The following is a 16707-nucleotide window of genomic DNA, read 5'->3' as shown; positions in this document are numbered from 1 at the left end:
CACAGACAGAACACTGCAGACTACTGAGATTGCAAAAGGTTAGACAGAGGGCAAGATGTTCAGGCAGCTGTGGCTATATCTGTGAGGGGGATTGTGCCCTCACCCCAAGGTCACGTGTGCAGGCAGCTGAGGCTGCCTGCGGGCGGGGAGTGTGCTCCGCACCCAGTGATCATCTCTACACCTTTAAATGCATTATAGATTTTGTGTGGATTTGCATTTCCTTACACATTTTGTATAATTTAAAGAGAATTTGACATTTTCAGAAGGGTCTGGAGATACACGTTGGTAGCACAGAGGTCAAAACTATGCACGAGTAGCATTGCCTATCGCTCATAGGTGTTTGAACAGAGGCAAATGGTACCTGCACCTTTCCGCACTTTACTAGAGAATGGCAGCTAGAAACTGTAAAAAGCAAAGTGAAGGTTTTGTCTGCACTGCCTTTGCACTTCTATAGTCATGTGGGATACATAAGAACTTAACAAAAAAGAGGGAAAGTGTGTCATAGATGGGGTTCTTTATTAGAATTTTAATACAACTTAACTTGCTCTGTTGCTTCCTATTTGTCACAAGCATCTAGCAATCTGAACTATACTGCCTTGAAACTTTGGCAGACCTAGTCTTCATGAGTTTACTCTTAAAAAAAAAAGCCATCTAAATTTCAGCTGATATGTTTAGGTGGACATGTGGAGCAGTCCTCCATATGATTGTACTTTTAAAGTTACAGATGGACGTGTCAGATGTTCTATCTCCTTGGATGTAGAAATACATCAAATATTAACACAGTGGTTGCCAACCTTTGTGATGGTACACCTGGAATTTTGAGCTAGCTTAAGCCAGGAAATTTGAATTACTGCTACCAGCCATGCACATGCAGAGTTGCATACTTAATGCTGACAAGTCTGTCTGTCTATCTGCCTATCTTTACTGTCTTTGTGGAACAGAAAAGAAATGCAAGGAAAATGCACAGAAAATACACTTTTGTCTGCCCTAAACATACCGACTTAAATGTGTTGGCTGTTTCCCAGTTCAACTTTTTGGGGAAAGAAACCAGCCCGTTCACACAGCAAATGACTTGATCACTGTGTATCATGTTATCATGTGTTTGTGAGTAGGGTTTGTTTACACATCATACTAAATGTGCTTAGTGGGGAGGATTTCTGATCCCTGCAAGCAGTGTCCCTCTATGCTATGCTATGGTTGTCTCCCATGCTAGCTGTTTAGGCATCAATATTAAGATTCTTTTGTTTTCTCAAGCATGTAGAAATGATTGGTGTAGGTTGCTGCTGGAATTTTCTTCTTCTGACACTTTGATCTTTTGATCCTTCTTTTATACATGCTGTTGCTTTTAAGGTTTTCTTGTATTGATGTGTGCCTTGACCAAATGGAAACGCGTTGTGTTGACTTGAAAGTAATATAGTATTGAACTTCATTGTACATTGGGTTAAAAGGAAATTTGCAGCTGATGAGTAGCTGCCAAGGCCTATTGGGTGTGCTGTTAGAAATCTTACATGATATATGAGAGGCCTCCAAAGGGGAAAGAAAACTGACCTCAGTTCACAATAGAGTGAGACAAAATACAAAAGAAAGCAGTTCTAAAATGGAGATTGTGAGATTCCATAGCACAGAAACTGCTATTTCCTAAGCTTTGCTGGTGCACAGTGGCCAAGATGAAAGATCTGTGTTCATATCTGTATTTATTTCCATGTTTATTTTCCCTTGTGAGGCCTTTTAACTTTTATTTTGTGACATTTTGCCCTTTCTGGGGTGTGTCAGATGAATAAAGGGCCTTTGGATCCACCCTTATCCACCACAACATGTCCCTTTGCCCTTCTACCATAATCAGATCACTGCCGACTGTACATTTATGCTGGTGGACATTTCCACCAAGGTAGCAGGGGCTCTTTCAGGGGCATAAATGCTGTTCTAACAGTGGAGCTCCCCTCTGTCAGTTGGAGCGCCACCTTTATAAGATACTAAAAGCAGCCTTTTAGATATAGTATTTCTTATGTAAAAGGGATGCAGGTAGTGCTGAGGTCTAAACCACTGAGCCTCTTGGTCTTGGTCTTGGCAATCAGAAGGTCAGTGGTTCGAATCCACATGACAGTGGTGTGCTCCTGTTGCTCTGTCCCAGCTTCTGCCAACCTAGCAGTTTGAAAGCACACCAGTGCAAGTAGATAAATAGGTACCGTTGTGGCAGGAAGGTAGACGGAGTTTCCATACGCTCTGGCACTCATCACGGTGTCCAGTTGCATCAGAAGCAGTTTAATCATGCTGGCCACATGACCCAGAAAGCTGTCTGTGGACAAATGCCTGGCTCCCTTGGCCTGAAGCGAGATTAGTGCCGCACCCCATAGTCACCTTTGACCGGACTTAACCATCCAGGGGTCCTTTACCTTTTCTTATGTAAACTAGAGCTGCACAAATGGTAACCTTCAAACCCAGTGCATCCCACCAGCCCACATATAACCTCCTGTTTTTGTAGTCTGTCTGTGATTGCAGTACAAGGGTGCCAAGCACTGGTAAGCCACAATACATGGCTGATGGACAATATCTGTCATGGCTGTTATAAATTGTTCAAACCTGGATTAAATGTGGAACTATTGCCATTGCTTATTCAGTTGCAAATGCTTAACCTGATATAATAGATCCTGCAATAATTCTGCAGTTACTAACAAAAGCAAAAATATAATAATACTGCTGGCAGTACTGAACATGTATTTTCCAGTTATTGAAAAATATTTGTCTTTATTGCAGCATGAAAATATAATCCACAAATAAAAGCATCATTAGATTTCACAAAATATATGTTGGCAAATAACTGAGCTGAATTAAATATAATTCATTTGGCATTCACAAGCTATATTCTACCCTCAGTTTGGGCACATTTATTATTTCTTAAAGTGTTACTTTGATGCATTTTCTGAAATTAATATTTGGTTAAGAAAGGTCATAAGCACAATATTTGTTCAAATGCAGTTCATAAACTCAGACACAAGCATCCTCATGCACATTTTTATTGTTTTTCTCCTTTTATGTTTGGCCAAAGTACTTCAAAGAACACAGTTGTGAAGACTTGAATAAAATTACTTTTTCTAAGACAATCCACTGAGAAAAACAAGTGGAAAGTGCTGTGATATAATACTACCCATTTTATTTCTAGAGTTGCTGTTGAATGCTGGCTAAAAACAGACTTCACAATCCAGCTAGGTCGGCTTTCTGAAGGGGTCTACTCACTTACCAAATCTGCCATGGGGATACAGTTGATTCCTACACACAAGCTTTGCTAGGCAACAGCTACATTCAGCTATAAGGAGCAAAGCAGGTTGAATGAGCAAACTGATGCCTATGTTAATTAATCTTACATTAATTACACTACATCAGATTACTGCAACATGTTATACCTGGGCCTGCCTCTGAAGACAGTTCAGAAAATTCATCTGGTGCAGAATTCCACAGACAGATTGCTCACTGGGGCAGGACAATTGGAGCCTATAATATCAGTTCTGGCCCAACTGCACTGGCTGCCAATTAGTTTCCAGGCCCAATTTAAAGTGCTGAATTTCATCTATAAAGCCTTAAATGGCTCAAGACCTCAAGGACTGCCTCTCCCCATATGAACTGACCTTCTTCATGTGCCTTGTCTGCAAGAGATCCAGAAGGTGAAAACGTGAGAATGGGCCGTTACTGCTGTGGCTCCCCATTTGTGGAATACTCTCCCCAGGGAGGCTTACCTGGTACCATCAGTATATATCTTTATGTGCCAGGCAAAAACGTTTCTCTATAACCAGGCCTTTGGCCTTTACTATCTATGCCCTTTTAGAAGTGGGTGGAATGTTTTCAACTACACACACACATATTAATCAGCAGCTGGCATACTACACCCATGTGCAAATTAATTGAAACAAAGCATGTTTTCTATGCCAAATCAATCAGTCTGTCAAGCATCCACAAAAGAAGATGTTTGGGGGATGCTTCAGTTATTATGGTGTTGAAAGCCTGCAGCCAGTAGGAATGATGTGCTTGCCACAATATATTGAGGTTCTACAAAAAAGAGTTATTCCCAAACTGGAAAAGAAGTATCCTGACGGTACTGGGATATTGCAGCAGGACCTAGCCCCCTGTCACACATCGAAAGTGCTGAAGAAATTCATGACAGAGTAGCAAATACAGTTACTTGATTGGCCAGGGACTTCCCCGGACATAAATCCCATTGAGAATTTGTGGGCTATATGCGAAACAAACAATGAATTTAGTACAGTAGTTTATTGTACAAAACTCACATATACGTACATTAGTAATGGATATGACCTCAGCTATTTTTAAGCAGCATTTGAACGTGGTTTGGCATGGAGTCTACTAGTTTCGAACAGTCACTGTTGATTTTTGGATCCCTGTACCACACTTGAATCAGCACCTGAATGAGCTGGTCCATAGTTGTACAGTCTACAGTACGGAGGCGACTTTGGCATATACCCCACAAATTCTTAACACCATAATAATTGAATCATCCCCAAAACATCTTCTTTTGTGGGTGCTTGACAGACTGATCAATATGGCATAGAATACATGCTTTGTTTCAATTAATTTGCACAAGGGTGTACATGCTACAAGCAAGCATTATATTAGCATGAAGAAACATGAGTTAGGAGACATACTTAATTTGGGTTGTGATCTTACAGTCCCTGGGCTATAGGTTCCTTTGTATCTCTCTTTCTGAGAATGGAGATACATTTGCCCTCAGAGACTGGATAGCACTTCCACAACATTGTCAAAAGGTCTGCAACTGGTTATTCTCCAATGTCAGAGAAGAGTTGAAGGAGACCTGTTCTAGGGCCATGTCCTTGGTGCGCTGTGCAGGATCCATAGCCTCTCATTCCAACAACACACCTCTGCAGCAAAATAACCCAGCTTAATTTCTATGCCACTTTTCCACAGTAAAGTGTGTCCAAAGCAGCTCTCAGTAAAAACCAGCTTATTATCGAAATACAGCATCACATCCAAATTCAAATAATACAAAACAAGCTAACTAACACAGCATAAGATAAATTCATCGCAATGAAATGATCTGAACTTAATACATAGTAAATGCAAAGCACCATCAAAACAAACAGGATTTAAAACAAAAACAATGCAACCCTCACTATTAGCTCTAGCCTTGCTTTACCCCAGGGGGTCAGTTCAGAGCTCTTGGAAGCAGAGTCCTCTTACCAGGCTTGGCTCTGGCTCCCTCATCCATCCTCCAAAAGAAGGTGTCAGCAGCAGAAAGGAAGTGCTGTGAAGTGGCAATGATGAGAAGTCCTCTTTCCCCACCTCCTAGATGTTCTGACTGCTAGTGTTGACCTTACTGCAGCAGAGGACAAGGCCTGCTATAGCAATTAGTGCTCATCCAAAAATGGCCCCCAAATTTACCGCTCCGTTTAGTGATTGAAAGGAATTTGGGATCCGTGAGGTGGGGGGGGGTCTTTGGTGGTGTCAGAACAGAGGTGGTTTTTAGTTCATAAAAAAAATAAAATCCTTTTAGGCATTTCTTTTTCCCCATGCCGTGTGGAATCGTTGAAGCGCCTCTTCTTCTCCAACTCCCTTCTCTCTCAATGCTCCCTGGAATAGCCATATCACTGTTCCACTAAGATTTCTGGGAAGGGGAAATGTTGGCCCTTTATGGTAGTCATTTCAGCTCAGCTCACCTCCAAAACCCTATCAGAGCCATGTTACATCATTACATAACATTGTCCAAGGAGCCTTGTTGGAGCATCAGAGTGGTGGCTGCTAGGAGAAGATTTGCCCACCTTGTGGTACACAGAAGTGGCAAAATAATTGTTTAAAGGAAGGGGGCAATAATTTAGGAGTAATGGGTGGATGGCTCAAATTACAAAGGCATCCTTGGACAAATGCTTCATTGGACTTTATTCATACGATCTGATTATATTTGTGCATGTGGTATTATTTAATTTGGCTTCTTCATTTTTTAAATGCAATACTGAATAGAAGTCACTGTTGATGTTATAAGACTTCCAGCCACAGAAATAGCACTCCAATAACTGAGTTTCTCAAATGGAAATTCCTCTGGCCTTAGGCATCACCAAGTCAAGGAAACTATTTTCTGAAACACTTTAAAATAATCTTGTTAAGCCATAGAACAACATCAAAAGGAAAGGCTTCCTAGATGTTCAGCTGCTGACAAGGGAAATCAGCAGCTTAGGAATTGCAGACAGCTTCACACCCCATTAATTTAAATTCCTTGCTTGCCTGGTGGAACATGAAGTTTTAGGAAATTCCTAAAAATCCGCTTCAGGCTCCACGAGTAAGTGGGGTAGGGGTGGAATCTCCTACTGTTTGCATATGGAGAAAATTTCATTAAATGTAATTCCCCAGGGCTCACTAATATTCACTTCCCCCCAATAGGTCTCATTAGGAGAATTAGTATGTCTGAATTCTGCTCTTCAGAAAGGACTTCCTGGGTCATCGTACTCTATAAAATTAGGGGATAAAACTCAAGTTCCCAAAGTTACTGTGGTGCTGATTTTCTCCTCCTGCCTCTCCTTTACTGCGCTTTCTGTGGGGAATGAAAAAAGGGCAAACCTCTACACATTGTTGTGCAACGTGAATTTATGGTGGATACTGTGGAAGCACTATGTAAAGTGCTACTAGGGGATTGTCTGTCATTTTGACAGGCAGGTGAAGGGGAAGGGGAGGGGGGAGGATGGAAGGACACATGAGAAATTTGTTCTTGGCAAATAGAACCTGACCTGGCCCTTGCCTTCTAGGCTAATGGGTTTGCTGAGAACAGTTGCAAAATTCAGAGAAATGTGAAATCTGAAGGATAATTATATTCCAATCTGCACAATAGGCATGGAGGTGTGGAATCAGAGGCAATAAGTCGCTAAGGAAGGCAGTGATTAGCCTCCCATCCATTGCAATCTTTAATGTATACCATACAAGAAAATATATTATTTCTACATAAAAGCTATTTGGGGAGGCAGGTAACATGCACCATCAGTATATCTGAGCACTTACAGTCGTCCTGATTCATACAAGTATGTGCTAAGTTGGAGGAAATCCTCCAGTCGTAAACATACACAGTATTTTTAGGCAACTGATCTGGTAATTTAACTCACCATTTCTGTCAGAATAAAGGCAATACAGTATTACCTCGAGTTAAGAACTTAATTCGTTCTGGAGGTCCATTCTTAACCAGAAACTGTTCTTAACCTGAGGTACCACTTTAACTAATGGGGCCTCCTGCTGCCACCGCGCCACTGCTGTGTGATTTCTGTTCTCATTCTGAAGCAAAGTTCTTAAGCCAAGGTACTATTTCTGGGTTAGCGGAGTCTGTAACCTGACGTGTCTGTAACCTGAAGCGTCTGCAACCCAAGGTACCACTTTACAGTGGTACCTCGGGTTAAGAACTTAATCCATTCTGAAGGTCTGTTCTTAACCTAAAACTGTTCTTAACCTGAGGTACCACTTTAGCTAATGGGGCCTCCCGCTGCCACTAAGCGATTTCTGTTCTCATCCTGAAGCAAAGTTCTTAACCCAAGGTACTATTTCTGAGTTAGCAGAGTCTGTAACTGGAAGCGTCTGTAACCCAAGGTACCATTGTATGTGCAAAAACATATTAACAGTACATAAATTCCTAAATGTAAACTTGATGAAAAAATCTTTGACTGCTTCTTGTTAATGAAGATTTCCATTTCTTGCTTAAATCAGGCTTTTGGGCTTATTAATATTGGACAGTTGAAATTGCTGTATTATCCAGGGAAATTTGAAATACTTCAGGGAATCCGCTGAGTAGTTAAACTAAAGTTTTCTGCCATTTGGGGGAGAAGCTATTTCAAGTGATCAAGGGAAAGCAAATAAGCATGACTGACAACCCTAAAGCTGACTTGTAGAACACTGGTCTATTTAACGTACAGCTAAAGCAATAAAAACAAAAGAAAAAAAGAAAATGAATTCAGCTGTGCTGTTTCCCCTTTGGTCTTACAGCATTTAATAAGTGTTTTGTTATTTCTCGTCATACTCTCAAAACATGTGCAAGATAATCTCTTTTGGAAGAAACAACAATTGTCAACTTAATTGACATGTGAGAGGATGGAATTCTGTGTTAATTCATTTCCTGTGCTGTAAAAGTTGTCTGAGTCTGTTAATTTCTCTTTACACAATATACAGCTTTGGAACAGAGATTCCTTTTTCATATCACAGCATTTCTTTTCTGATTATACAAACTGCATATGTGACTGCATTCGGAACACTGTGTACCGGGCCAGTTGCCTTGCCTCAAAAAAGATGTTTCATTTTTCACAGATATTTGCATTTGAAGCACACTTTACTGCAGTGTATGGACGTGGGTGGCACTGTGGGTTAAACCACAGAGCCTAGGGCTTGCCGATCAGAAGGTCGGCAGTTCGAATCCCTGCGACGAGGTGAGCTCCCGTTGCTCAGTCCCTGCTCCTGCCAACCTAGCAGTTGAAAAGCACATCAAAGTGCAAGTAGATAAATAGGTACCACTCTGGCAGGAAGGTAAACGGTGTTACCGTGTGCTGCTCTGGTTCGCCAGAAGCAGCTTAGTCATGCTGGCCACATGACCCGGAAGCTGTACGCCGGCTTCCTCGGCCAATAAGGCGAGATGAGCGCCGCAACCCCCGAGTCGGTCACAACTGGACCTAATGATCAGGGGTCCCTTTACCTTTACCTTATTGCAGTGTATGCATTTTTGTACACACTATTCAGCTACAGAACTGAATGGCAAAATTCAGAGAAGTGCTAATGTTGAAAGATGGCTATGTTTCAGTTTGTGTATTGTTTTGGGGAGTGTGGATTTTGTCGGTTCCTCAACTGAATCATACTTATTTCCCATGCTTACCTGTGGCCCTCCACAACTGTCTTCATCCCTGACCATTGACCATGCTGGCTGGGGCCAATGGGAATTGTAGTCTAACAACATCTGGAATGCCACAGGATTAATAATCCCTGCTTTAAAGTTTAAGATATGGGTATCTGTACATGGTCACAATTGGTTGAGGTTGGTAAAATGAGTACCTAAGCCTCAGAGTATAAGTGCAATTGTACAGTTAAGCAAATTTCGAATTAATAACCCTACAGCGTCCCCCACCCCTATTTAGATTGCAATGTATATTACTTTATTCATTGCTGTGTCTGGGGCCGCCCTACTCTTTTGGCTGAAGAGGGTCCTTGACTTCTGCCCCAAAGTGCTGCCTTGACAAACTATGCAAGTATGACTACATACACTCAAAAATGTATTGTCAAAGTTTGTCAGAAATGCATCACAAAGTTAATGAGGTCGGAGCTACCTGCTGGTCTGTTGGTAAACTATAAGAGATGGGCGTTTGCCACAAACACACAAAAACACAATTATGGTGGTGGTGGGGCAGAGTGCAGAATGCTATACTGAGCACAGAGACCATCTTTCTGGAAAAAAATAAATTAGAAAACAACATTTCTAGTCCTTAGAGTAGGTATTTGGATTCATTCCAAGAATGGTCATGCTACCTTCTCAGGCTAAAGCCTCATGGACCTATCTGGTGATGGGGGTTTGGAGGAGGTAGGGATATCAAGGGCCATTCCTCTAAAAAATTACACCTGAAGTCTTTTCCCCTGAAGATGGAGGATTGGGGCCCTGGCTCACGAGACTGAGCTTCTGTGGCTGCCAATTCAACAGGGGGATTCTGTAGGTTCAGGGCTTCTTCTGCCTCATGGCAGCCATATTTCCAGGTTAGAAACACAGGACACAGCAGTCTCTACAAATCTCAACAAATTACAGAAAGTGGGGGAGGGGAGGAATAAAGGAAAATATGAAAACGTGAATAAAAGTTGAGAACAAATTAGTAGGCAATGCAATATACATTGATTTGACCTTTTAATGCTGGAATTGTTTTAAGATCAGTTTGAGTACTGATGCTTTCGAGAGATTTCTTACTAACAGTCCATAGCGGGACAGTAGTATAGGAATTATAAAATTTGGCAATTTTTATCTCAAACACACCAGGGAGAAGGATGGGGCCATTTACCTTGTCAATTTCAAGAATATGTTGTTTAGTATTTGAAATAAATACAGTGGTTCCTCGGGTTACAGGCGCTTCAGGTTACAGACGCTTCAGGCTACAGACTCCGCTAACCCAGGAATAGTACCTCAGGTTAAGAACTTTGCTTCAAGATGAGAACAGAAATCGTGCGGCGGCGGCAGCGGGAGGCCACATTAGCGAAAGTGGTACCTCAGGTTAAGAACAGTTTCAGTTTAAGAACGGACCTCCAGAACGAATTAATTTCTTAACCCAAGGTACCACTGCACTCAAAATAAAATAGAATATGGCTGGATTTCTTTGCACCAGTCTTACTTGTTTTGATTTAAATAATTTATTACACTTCAACAGTATTTCGGTCAATTGTGGGAAGTGTGCAGATGTTTTTACAGGCTGGAATGCAATCTTCTCCTGCCCTAGTTCAGTCATAACTGCTTGATGCAGGAGCTTCCACACTTACACAATCAGGCTTGGCGCCATGTTTGAGAGGGCCCTCAACAAGGTGCCGTGTGGTGTGCCCCCAAACTCTCCTAGGTGGGTGCCCCAAAGCTTATCAGAGGGCACAGTAAAGAATTGGGGATGGATGGCAATGTGGAAAGCAGTGTCACTGTATCTGCCCAGTACTCCCTCACCCCAGCGCTGTGAAGAGAAACACCTGGTGAGGCAGCTGCAAACACGCCCATTTTCATTATCTCCAGTGTCTCACTCTCAGCATAGGCCACAATCACACCATACTTTCAAAGCACAATGATGCCATTTTGAACAGTCATGGTTCACACACACAATTCTGAGTGGTGTAAGAATTGCGGCTCTGTGAGGGGTCTGGTATACACCTCAACTATCCCAATTAAATCAGGACATCCTGTTTTGGGCTGCCGTGCTCTCAGCATGGCACCTAAAAACACGCATTTTGGGGGGGAATGTGAGACCACGCATGTCATGTGACTTGTGCATGAGCGCAGTTGGGGGAAAACACATCCTGGTTTTTAATCTCAACATGTTGGAGGGTATGGACTGGAGGGCCTGAGCATCCTTAACAGAATTCTGCTTAAAGCCATGACTGCTTAAAGTGGTATAATAGTGCATTAAATGTATGGCGTGAATGTGGCCATATTGTAGGTAGGGCCCCAAGGCACTGGAGATAATGAAGATGGTAAAAGCTGCAGTCACCTTACTCAGCACTTCCCTTTAAAACATGGGACACAAAAATGGGGGGGGGGGGTTGATTTTTTAAAGGGAAGCCAGTCTCAGTCATGGTAGACCCTGGCATTTGCTCTGCTATTCTGGGTGCTGATTCCAGGCCTCCACATATACTGAACCCACAAATGATACTTACCTGCCTGAAATGAGTTTCTTGTTTAGTTCTCTGGAAATATGTATCTGTTTGTAATCTTTTACTTTCCTCCAAGGGCCTTAGAGTAGAGTACATTGGACTCTCTTATTTATTTGTACAATATTCCTGTGAGGTACCTCAGGCTAAGACTTAGTGATTTGCCAGAGACCAGTGCTTAAACTACAAAGGACCATAGGTCATTCTCCCTACTTTTTGTGATGGGTCCCTTAGCCACACTTTTTAGAAGGCCACACTGTAGGTGGGGGGGATGATTTGACTAAAATTGGGGAAATCCTTCAGTGGGGCCTCCTTTCTCATATCATTTGAACACCTTGTCATCTAAGCATCACAACACTATAGCCATTTGATTTGAATCTCGATTTCTCCAACACACAACACAGTCTAGCCACTGTCCTAACTAGCTTTCAAAGTGTAAATTCACCTGCCTTCTCTGTTTTGGTTTAGTTTAAAAAAGTGAAACATCACAGAAAAAGACAACATAAAAAAATCATTATATGGAATACGAAAAATGGCAACAATTTAAACAAAGGTAACAGCACAATACTATAAAAACAAAGAGGGGAAACAGTGAATAGCTGATTTTAAGATAAATTACTAAGCAGCAGATTGTTCTTAAAGCTTGCTAGACTAATAAGATATTTACTAAGCAGCTAAAGATAAGTAGAGGAAGCCTAGCAAATCTCTACCTGGATGAAGTCCCACTTTCTCAGGGCAACCCTTAAAGTGAATGTGAAAGTCATCCTGCATATGCATGAGTCCCATATGTATGTTGCAGAGCCATACAGGGAACCTGACTGCTATCTGCCTTTGCCTATGAATGAGTTTGGGTTTCAGTAGAGAAGGTAACATTTAATTATACCTTTTCCCCCCTGTTTCTACAGACATTCCCAATGGGGCTTGGAGGTGGACAGCTCTATACCTGGACAGATGGCTTGAAAAGAAAGGACTGGCATGACTATGAAAGTATTCAAAAAGATGCCATGCGTTCAGGTGGGATGTTTAGAGTAAATTAGTATTTAACTTCCTCCTTTACACACTGGGATACCTTCCTTTTTCTTATTCTTTTGCATTAGGCCTGGCAAAGCAATATCTGCAGGAATCTCTTTGGAATTTATATATACATATATACATATACATACATACATACATACATACACACACACACACACACACATATCACATATCACATTCCTATGTTATGTAGAATCAGAATCACATGAAGAATTAAGATCACTTAGAAATAGCCACTTGAATTGCCAAAATAAAACCTGTATCAATTGCATTATTTAGCACCTGATTTATTTTTTATTATAGTGTTGTAAGTTGTAAAAGCTTTAACAAGATCCACTTCTCCACATTATTATCAATTACTTTGAGGGTCTTTTCCCAGCTGCTTTGATTTCTTCATTCACTTGGATCCCACTCCAAAATACTTAGGGTGGCGCACATGTGAGGAAGATGAGGTTGTGGAAGAGTGACTTGCCAAAGATCTCTTGGGGAATTTGAAGCTGGATCTCCCTAGTCATGGTCCAGCATTAGCCACACCATTCTAGAACTGGTACATCTATATCCCCCCCCCCCCCCGCCAAAGGGTTTACTCTGCCAGTTGTGTGAGATCTGGCTCCTGGCAAGTTGTGGCCAGATCACCATCTCTCAGCCTAAAATATCCCACAGTGAGGATGTTGGGGGCGGGGAGCACTGAGATTCTTGGAAGAAGGATAGCTTAAAATGTAATTTACTGTTGCTGTTCTAGCAAGACCAGAAATACAAGTGAAGAGAATACTTTGCAAGATCACTTACATTTTCTTTTAAAAAAAACAAAAACTCCAAACATCATCTGTTTGATTAGCTACATTTAATTTTTTTCTAAAGTCTTGCTCCTAATTTTGTCATCTTCTATCCAAAGTTGTTTGTTGCGGTAAACAAAAGTCAATCATTTTAGTGCAGCTGGGGCATCACAGCTTCATTCTAATGAGAAATCAGTATTAACCTAAAAATAATCCTTACTTGTATCCCCTAAGGATCGGAATTAACAAGAGGAATTACATCTCTTGATTGGGGATTAGGAATTTATACTTTTCTCTCTTTTTTTAAACATGCAAAATCATGTCATGCTGACAACCACTTCACAAACACAGTTCTGAAAACACAACTTTGTGCATCAACGTCAGTAGTTAGATTTTGTGTGTCTGTTTCCCTGCGAAGGGCCTTTCCCCAAAATTTTAGAGCCCTGAGTTTAATCCAATGCTCTTTGGTGGTTATGTGATTCCTTGTGGTGCACATGCAAAGAAATTAATTCCTAGGCAATGCAGTAAGTGGCAATGTTACTTCTAGTTAGCCAGAGCAGTCACAGTGGCTCCCAACCAAAACATGGTACCATGGGTTTCTGGCTTCTGGGAGCTATTGTGACTGCTCTCCTAAGTGATACTGTGTTGGCATCTGTTGAACAGTGTAGGGGATGCCTGAAGTCTTCTGGAACAATGGTGGTTGGGGCACTGTCAGTTCACAACAAGGAGTATATCACACTCAGAATGTTATTACACATTTTTTTGCATGCAGTCTTCCCCTAATTTTGTGCTAATCTTTGGTGGGCATTGAATTTTCCTTACATAATACTGGGGGCAAATAGAAACAATATGATACCTCAACATAACTGTTTCTGTTACACTTAGTGTAAACCATGCAGGAAACTTTTTGAGAAGTAGTACAGAAATGTTGCAAACACACACAGGACAATGTAGTAGTACAGAAGTAGTACAGAAATGTTGCAAACACACACAAGACAGACCCAAAACAGAAAATAACAGAACACCTCTAGTCATCACATACAGCTCCCAAGTTAAAACAGTACAACGCATCATCAGAGATCTACAACCTCTCCTGGACAATGACAGTTCTCTTTCTCAAGCTCTGGGAGGAAGACCTTTCATTGCCTACAGACAGCCACCCAATCTTAAACAACTCCTAACCCACAATAATACTACAACCAGACTTAACACGGACACTGGCACCAGAGCCTGCAATAAACCCAGATGCCAACTTTGCTGCCACATACACCCGGACAACACCATTACTGGCCCCAACAACATCACACATACCATCTCGGGACTATTTAATTGCTCATCGTCTAACATTGTGTATGCCATCAAATGCCAACAGTGTCCTTCAGCTCTCTATATTGGACAAACAGGCCAAACCTTACGCCAAAGAATAAACGGACATAAATCTGACATCAAGAATCAGAAAACAGAGAAACCAGTAGGAGAACACTTCAATCTCCCAGGACATTCTATACAAGATCTCAAAGTAGCTGTTTTACTACAAAGGAATTTCAGAAATAGACTTGAAAGAGAAGCTGCTGAATTGCAACTCATTACCAAACTTAAAACCATGGAGAGACCTGGTCTGAACAGAGACATTGGATTCTTATCTCATTATACATGACTAAGCCATTTCTCACCTTCTCACCCCTTGCCTTTTCCTGTAAGACCTATTACAGTCGTTAAGAGTCGTCAACAGGCTCATCTCAGCTATCTGCCAATCTCCCATTCCCACCACCCTTCTGAGTAATACCCCTCCCCACCTTCTCACTATATAGAAGGATCTGGCAACTTCTGTTTCAGTGTATCTGAAGAAGTGTGCATGCACACGAAAGCTCATACCAAGAACTAACTTAGTTGGTCTTTAAGGTGCTACTGGAAGGAATTTTTTTATTTTGACACACAGGACAAGTAGTGCCTGTGACAAAATGTTGCATTGTAGAGTGCTCCTATTCATGGTCCAAGCCAGCCAACCATGCTCCTTTTCAGGATATTCCAGGCTTCCTCAAACTTGGCCCTCCAGATGTTTTCGCCCTACAACACCCATGATCCCTAGCTAGCAGGACCAGTGGTCAGGGATGATGGGAATTGTAGTCTCAAAACATCTGGAGGGGCGAGTTTGAGGAAGCCTGGGATACTCCATTCCATTTCCATCCCCTACAGTTTTAAGGGGTGGTTTCTTGACAGATATTCAGCATTCCTTGGTCACTGAATATGCTCAGACCTCGGTGTGTTCTTTGCAGGGTGGGCTCAGATGTTTCCCCTTAATACTGTTGGTACTTTTACAAACCTTGGGTTGCCTCTGATAGTTTGCTCAGTAGGCCTGATTTGGTTGTCAGAGTTTACTATTATAGTGCTACATTTGTTTATTTGCTGATTCCATGATTGCAAACTATGCAAAGCAAAGGAGAAGTGTTCAGTAAAAAGCAACATGGATCATCACACCATCACTCTCCTTCCCACATACTTCTCATCCATTTCCAAAACCAAGCATACTGAAGGCAGCACGTATACTGCTAGAGCCGATATGGTGTTGTGCAAAGTACTGTGCCTATTACAGAATGTCTTTTTGGTGGGAGGGAGCTCTTTAGTTGTTGTGGGCTGTAGACACTCATGACTCACGAACATGAAATTTATTACGGTGAGAGACCAGCTTGTGAAACACAAATGGAACTACAATCCCAATAGTAAAACAAACATTTAAAACAATATACGGCACAACAATTGATTTTAAGTTTTAAAATGTTATAGGCATATAAACACATAAAAACTTCAAGATAGACAACCTTAGAGAAATGATCCAAAGTCGCCCGTGGATCTGAGTATGGGAATTTTCTTAACAAACTAGATTGAATAACTCTATTCAAGAGTAGCAGGAGAATGCTAACACACCCTGAAATTGCTATATTTTAACTTTTTTTATTATAAATCATATTAACACTTGCAGTCCACTTCACACACACACACACCCAAACACCCACCCACCATTTTAATCATGGATGGCACTTCTGTACAATTGTAGTGAAATGGCCACATCCATAGTCGTAGAATCATAGAATGGTAGAGTTGGAAAAGACCACAAGGGTCGGCTAGTCCAACCCTCTGCAATGCAGGAATCTTTTGCACAATGTGGGGCTTGAACCCACAACCCTCAGATTAAGAGTTGTGAGCTATCCCAACTGAGCTATCCCAACAGTGAAGGAAGATTAACAGATAAAAATTGATGATGATGCTGGAGATGATGCAAATCAACTGATTTGGTATGAAACCACACATTGAGAATATGCATGCATACATAGCCACTATAAGCATAGATAAAAATGGTACAATTTAGCAGCCACTAGTGTGTAATCCTTACAGGGCATGAATAGCTAACTGCTGAAGTAACTGCTGCTCCAAGCTAGCATTACAGTGTATAAAGGATTAATCTTACTGCAAGGTCGGTACAATATTCTTGAAGCCCGTCTGATGCCAGTGGGCAGACAGCAGTTCTTTT

At 41.5% G+C, this 16707-nt stretch overlaps 1 protein-coding gene across 4 annotated transcripts in view; it reads left to right on the top strand.

Moving 5' to 3' along the window:
- The window catches only part of GALNTL6 (polypeptide N-acetylgalactosaminyltransferase like 6), a 474855-nt gene that overhangs the window by 182227 nt on the left and 275921 nt on the right, over nucleotides 1-16707 (top strand). For all 4 annotated transcript variants that reach the window (XM_081208891.1, XM_081208894.1, XM_081208893.1 and 1 more), the window contains exon 3: nucleotides 12273-12381. In XM_081208891.1, coding sequence (XP_081065017.1) covers nucleotides 12273-12381 — 109 coding nt within the window. The remainder of the gene's footprint in view (nucleotides 1-12272; nucleotides 12382-16707) is intronic.

The sequence above is a fragment of the Podarcis bocagei genome (assembly GCF_964188305.1).
Source record: "Podarcis bocagei genome assembly, chromosome: 9".
NCBI lineage: Eukaryota > Metazoa > Chordata > Lepidosauria > Squamata > Lacertidae > Podarcis > Podarcis bocagei.
Note: the sequence above shows the minus strand (reverse complement) of the source record. Positions and strands in the feature narration are given on the sequence as shown.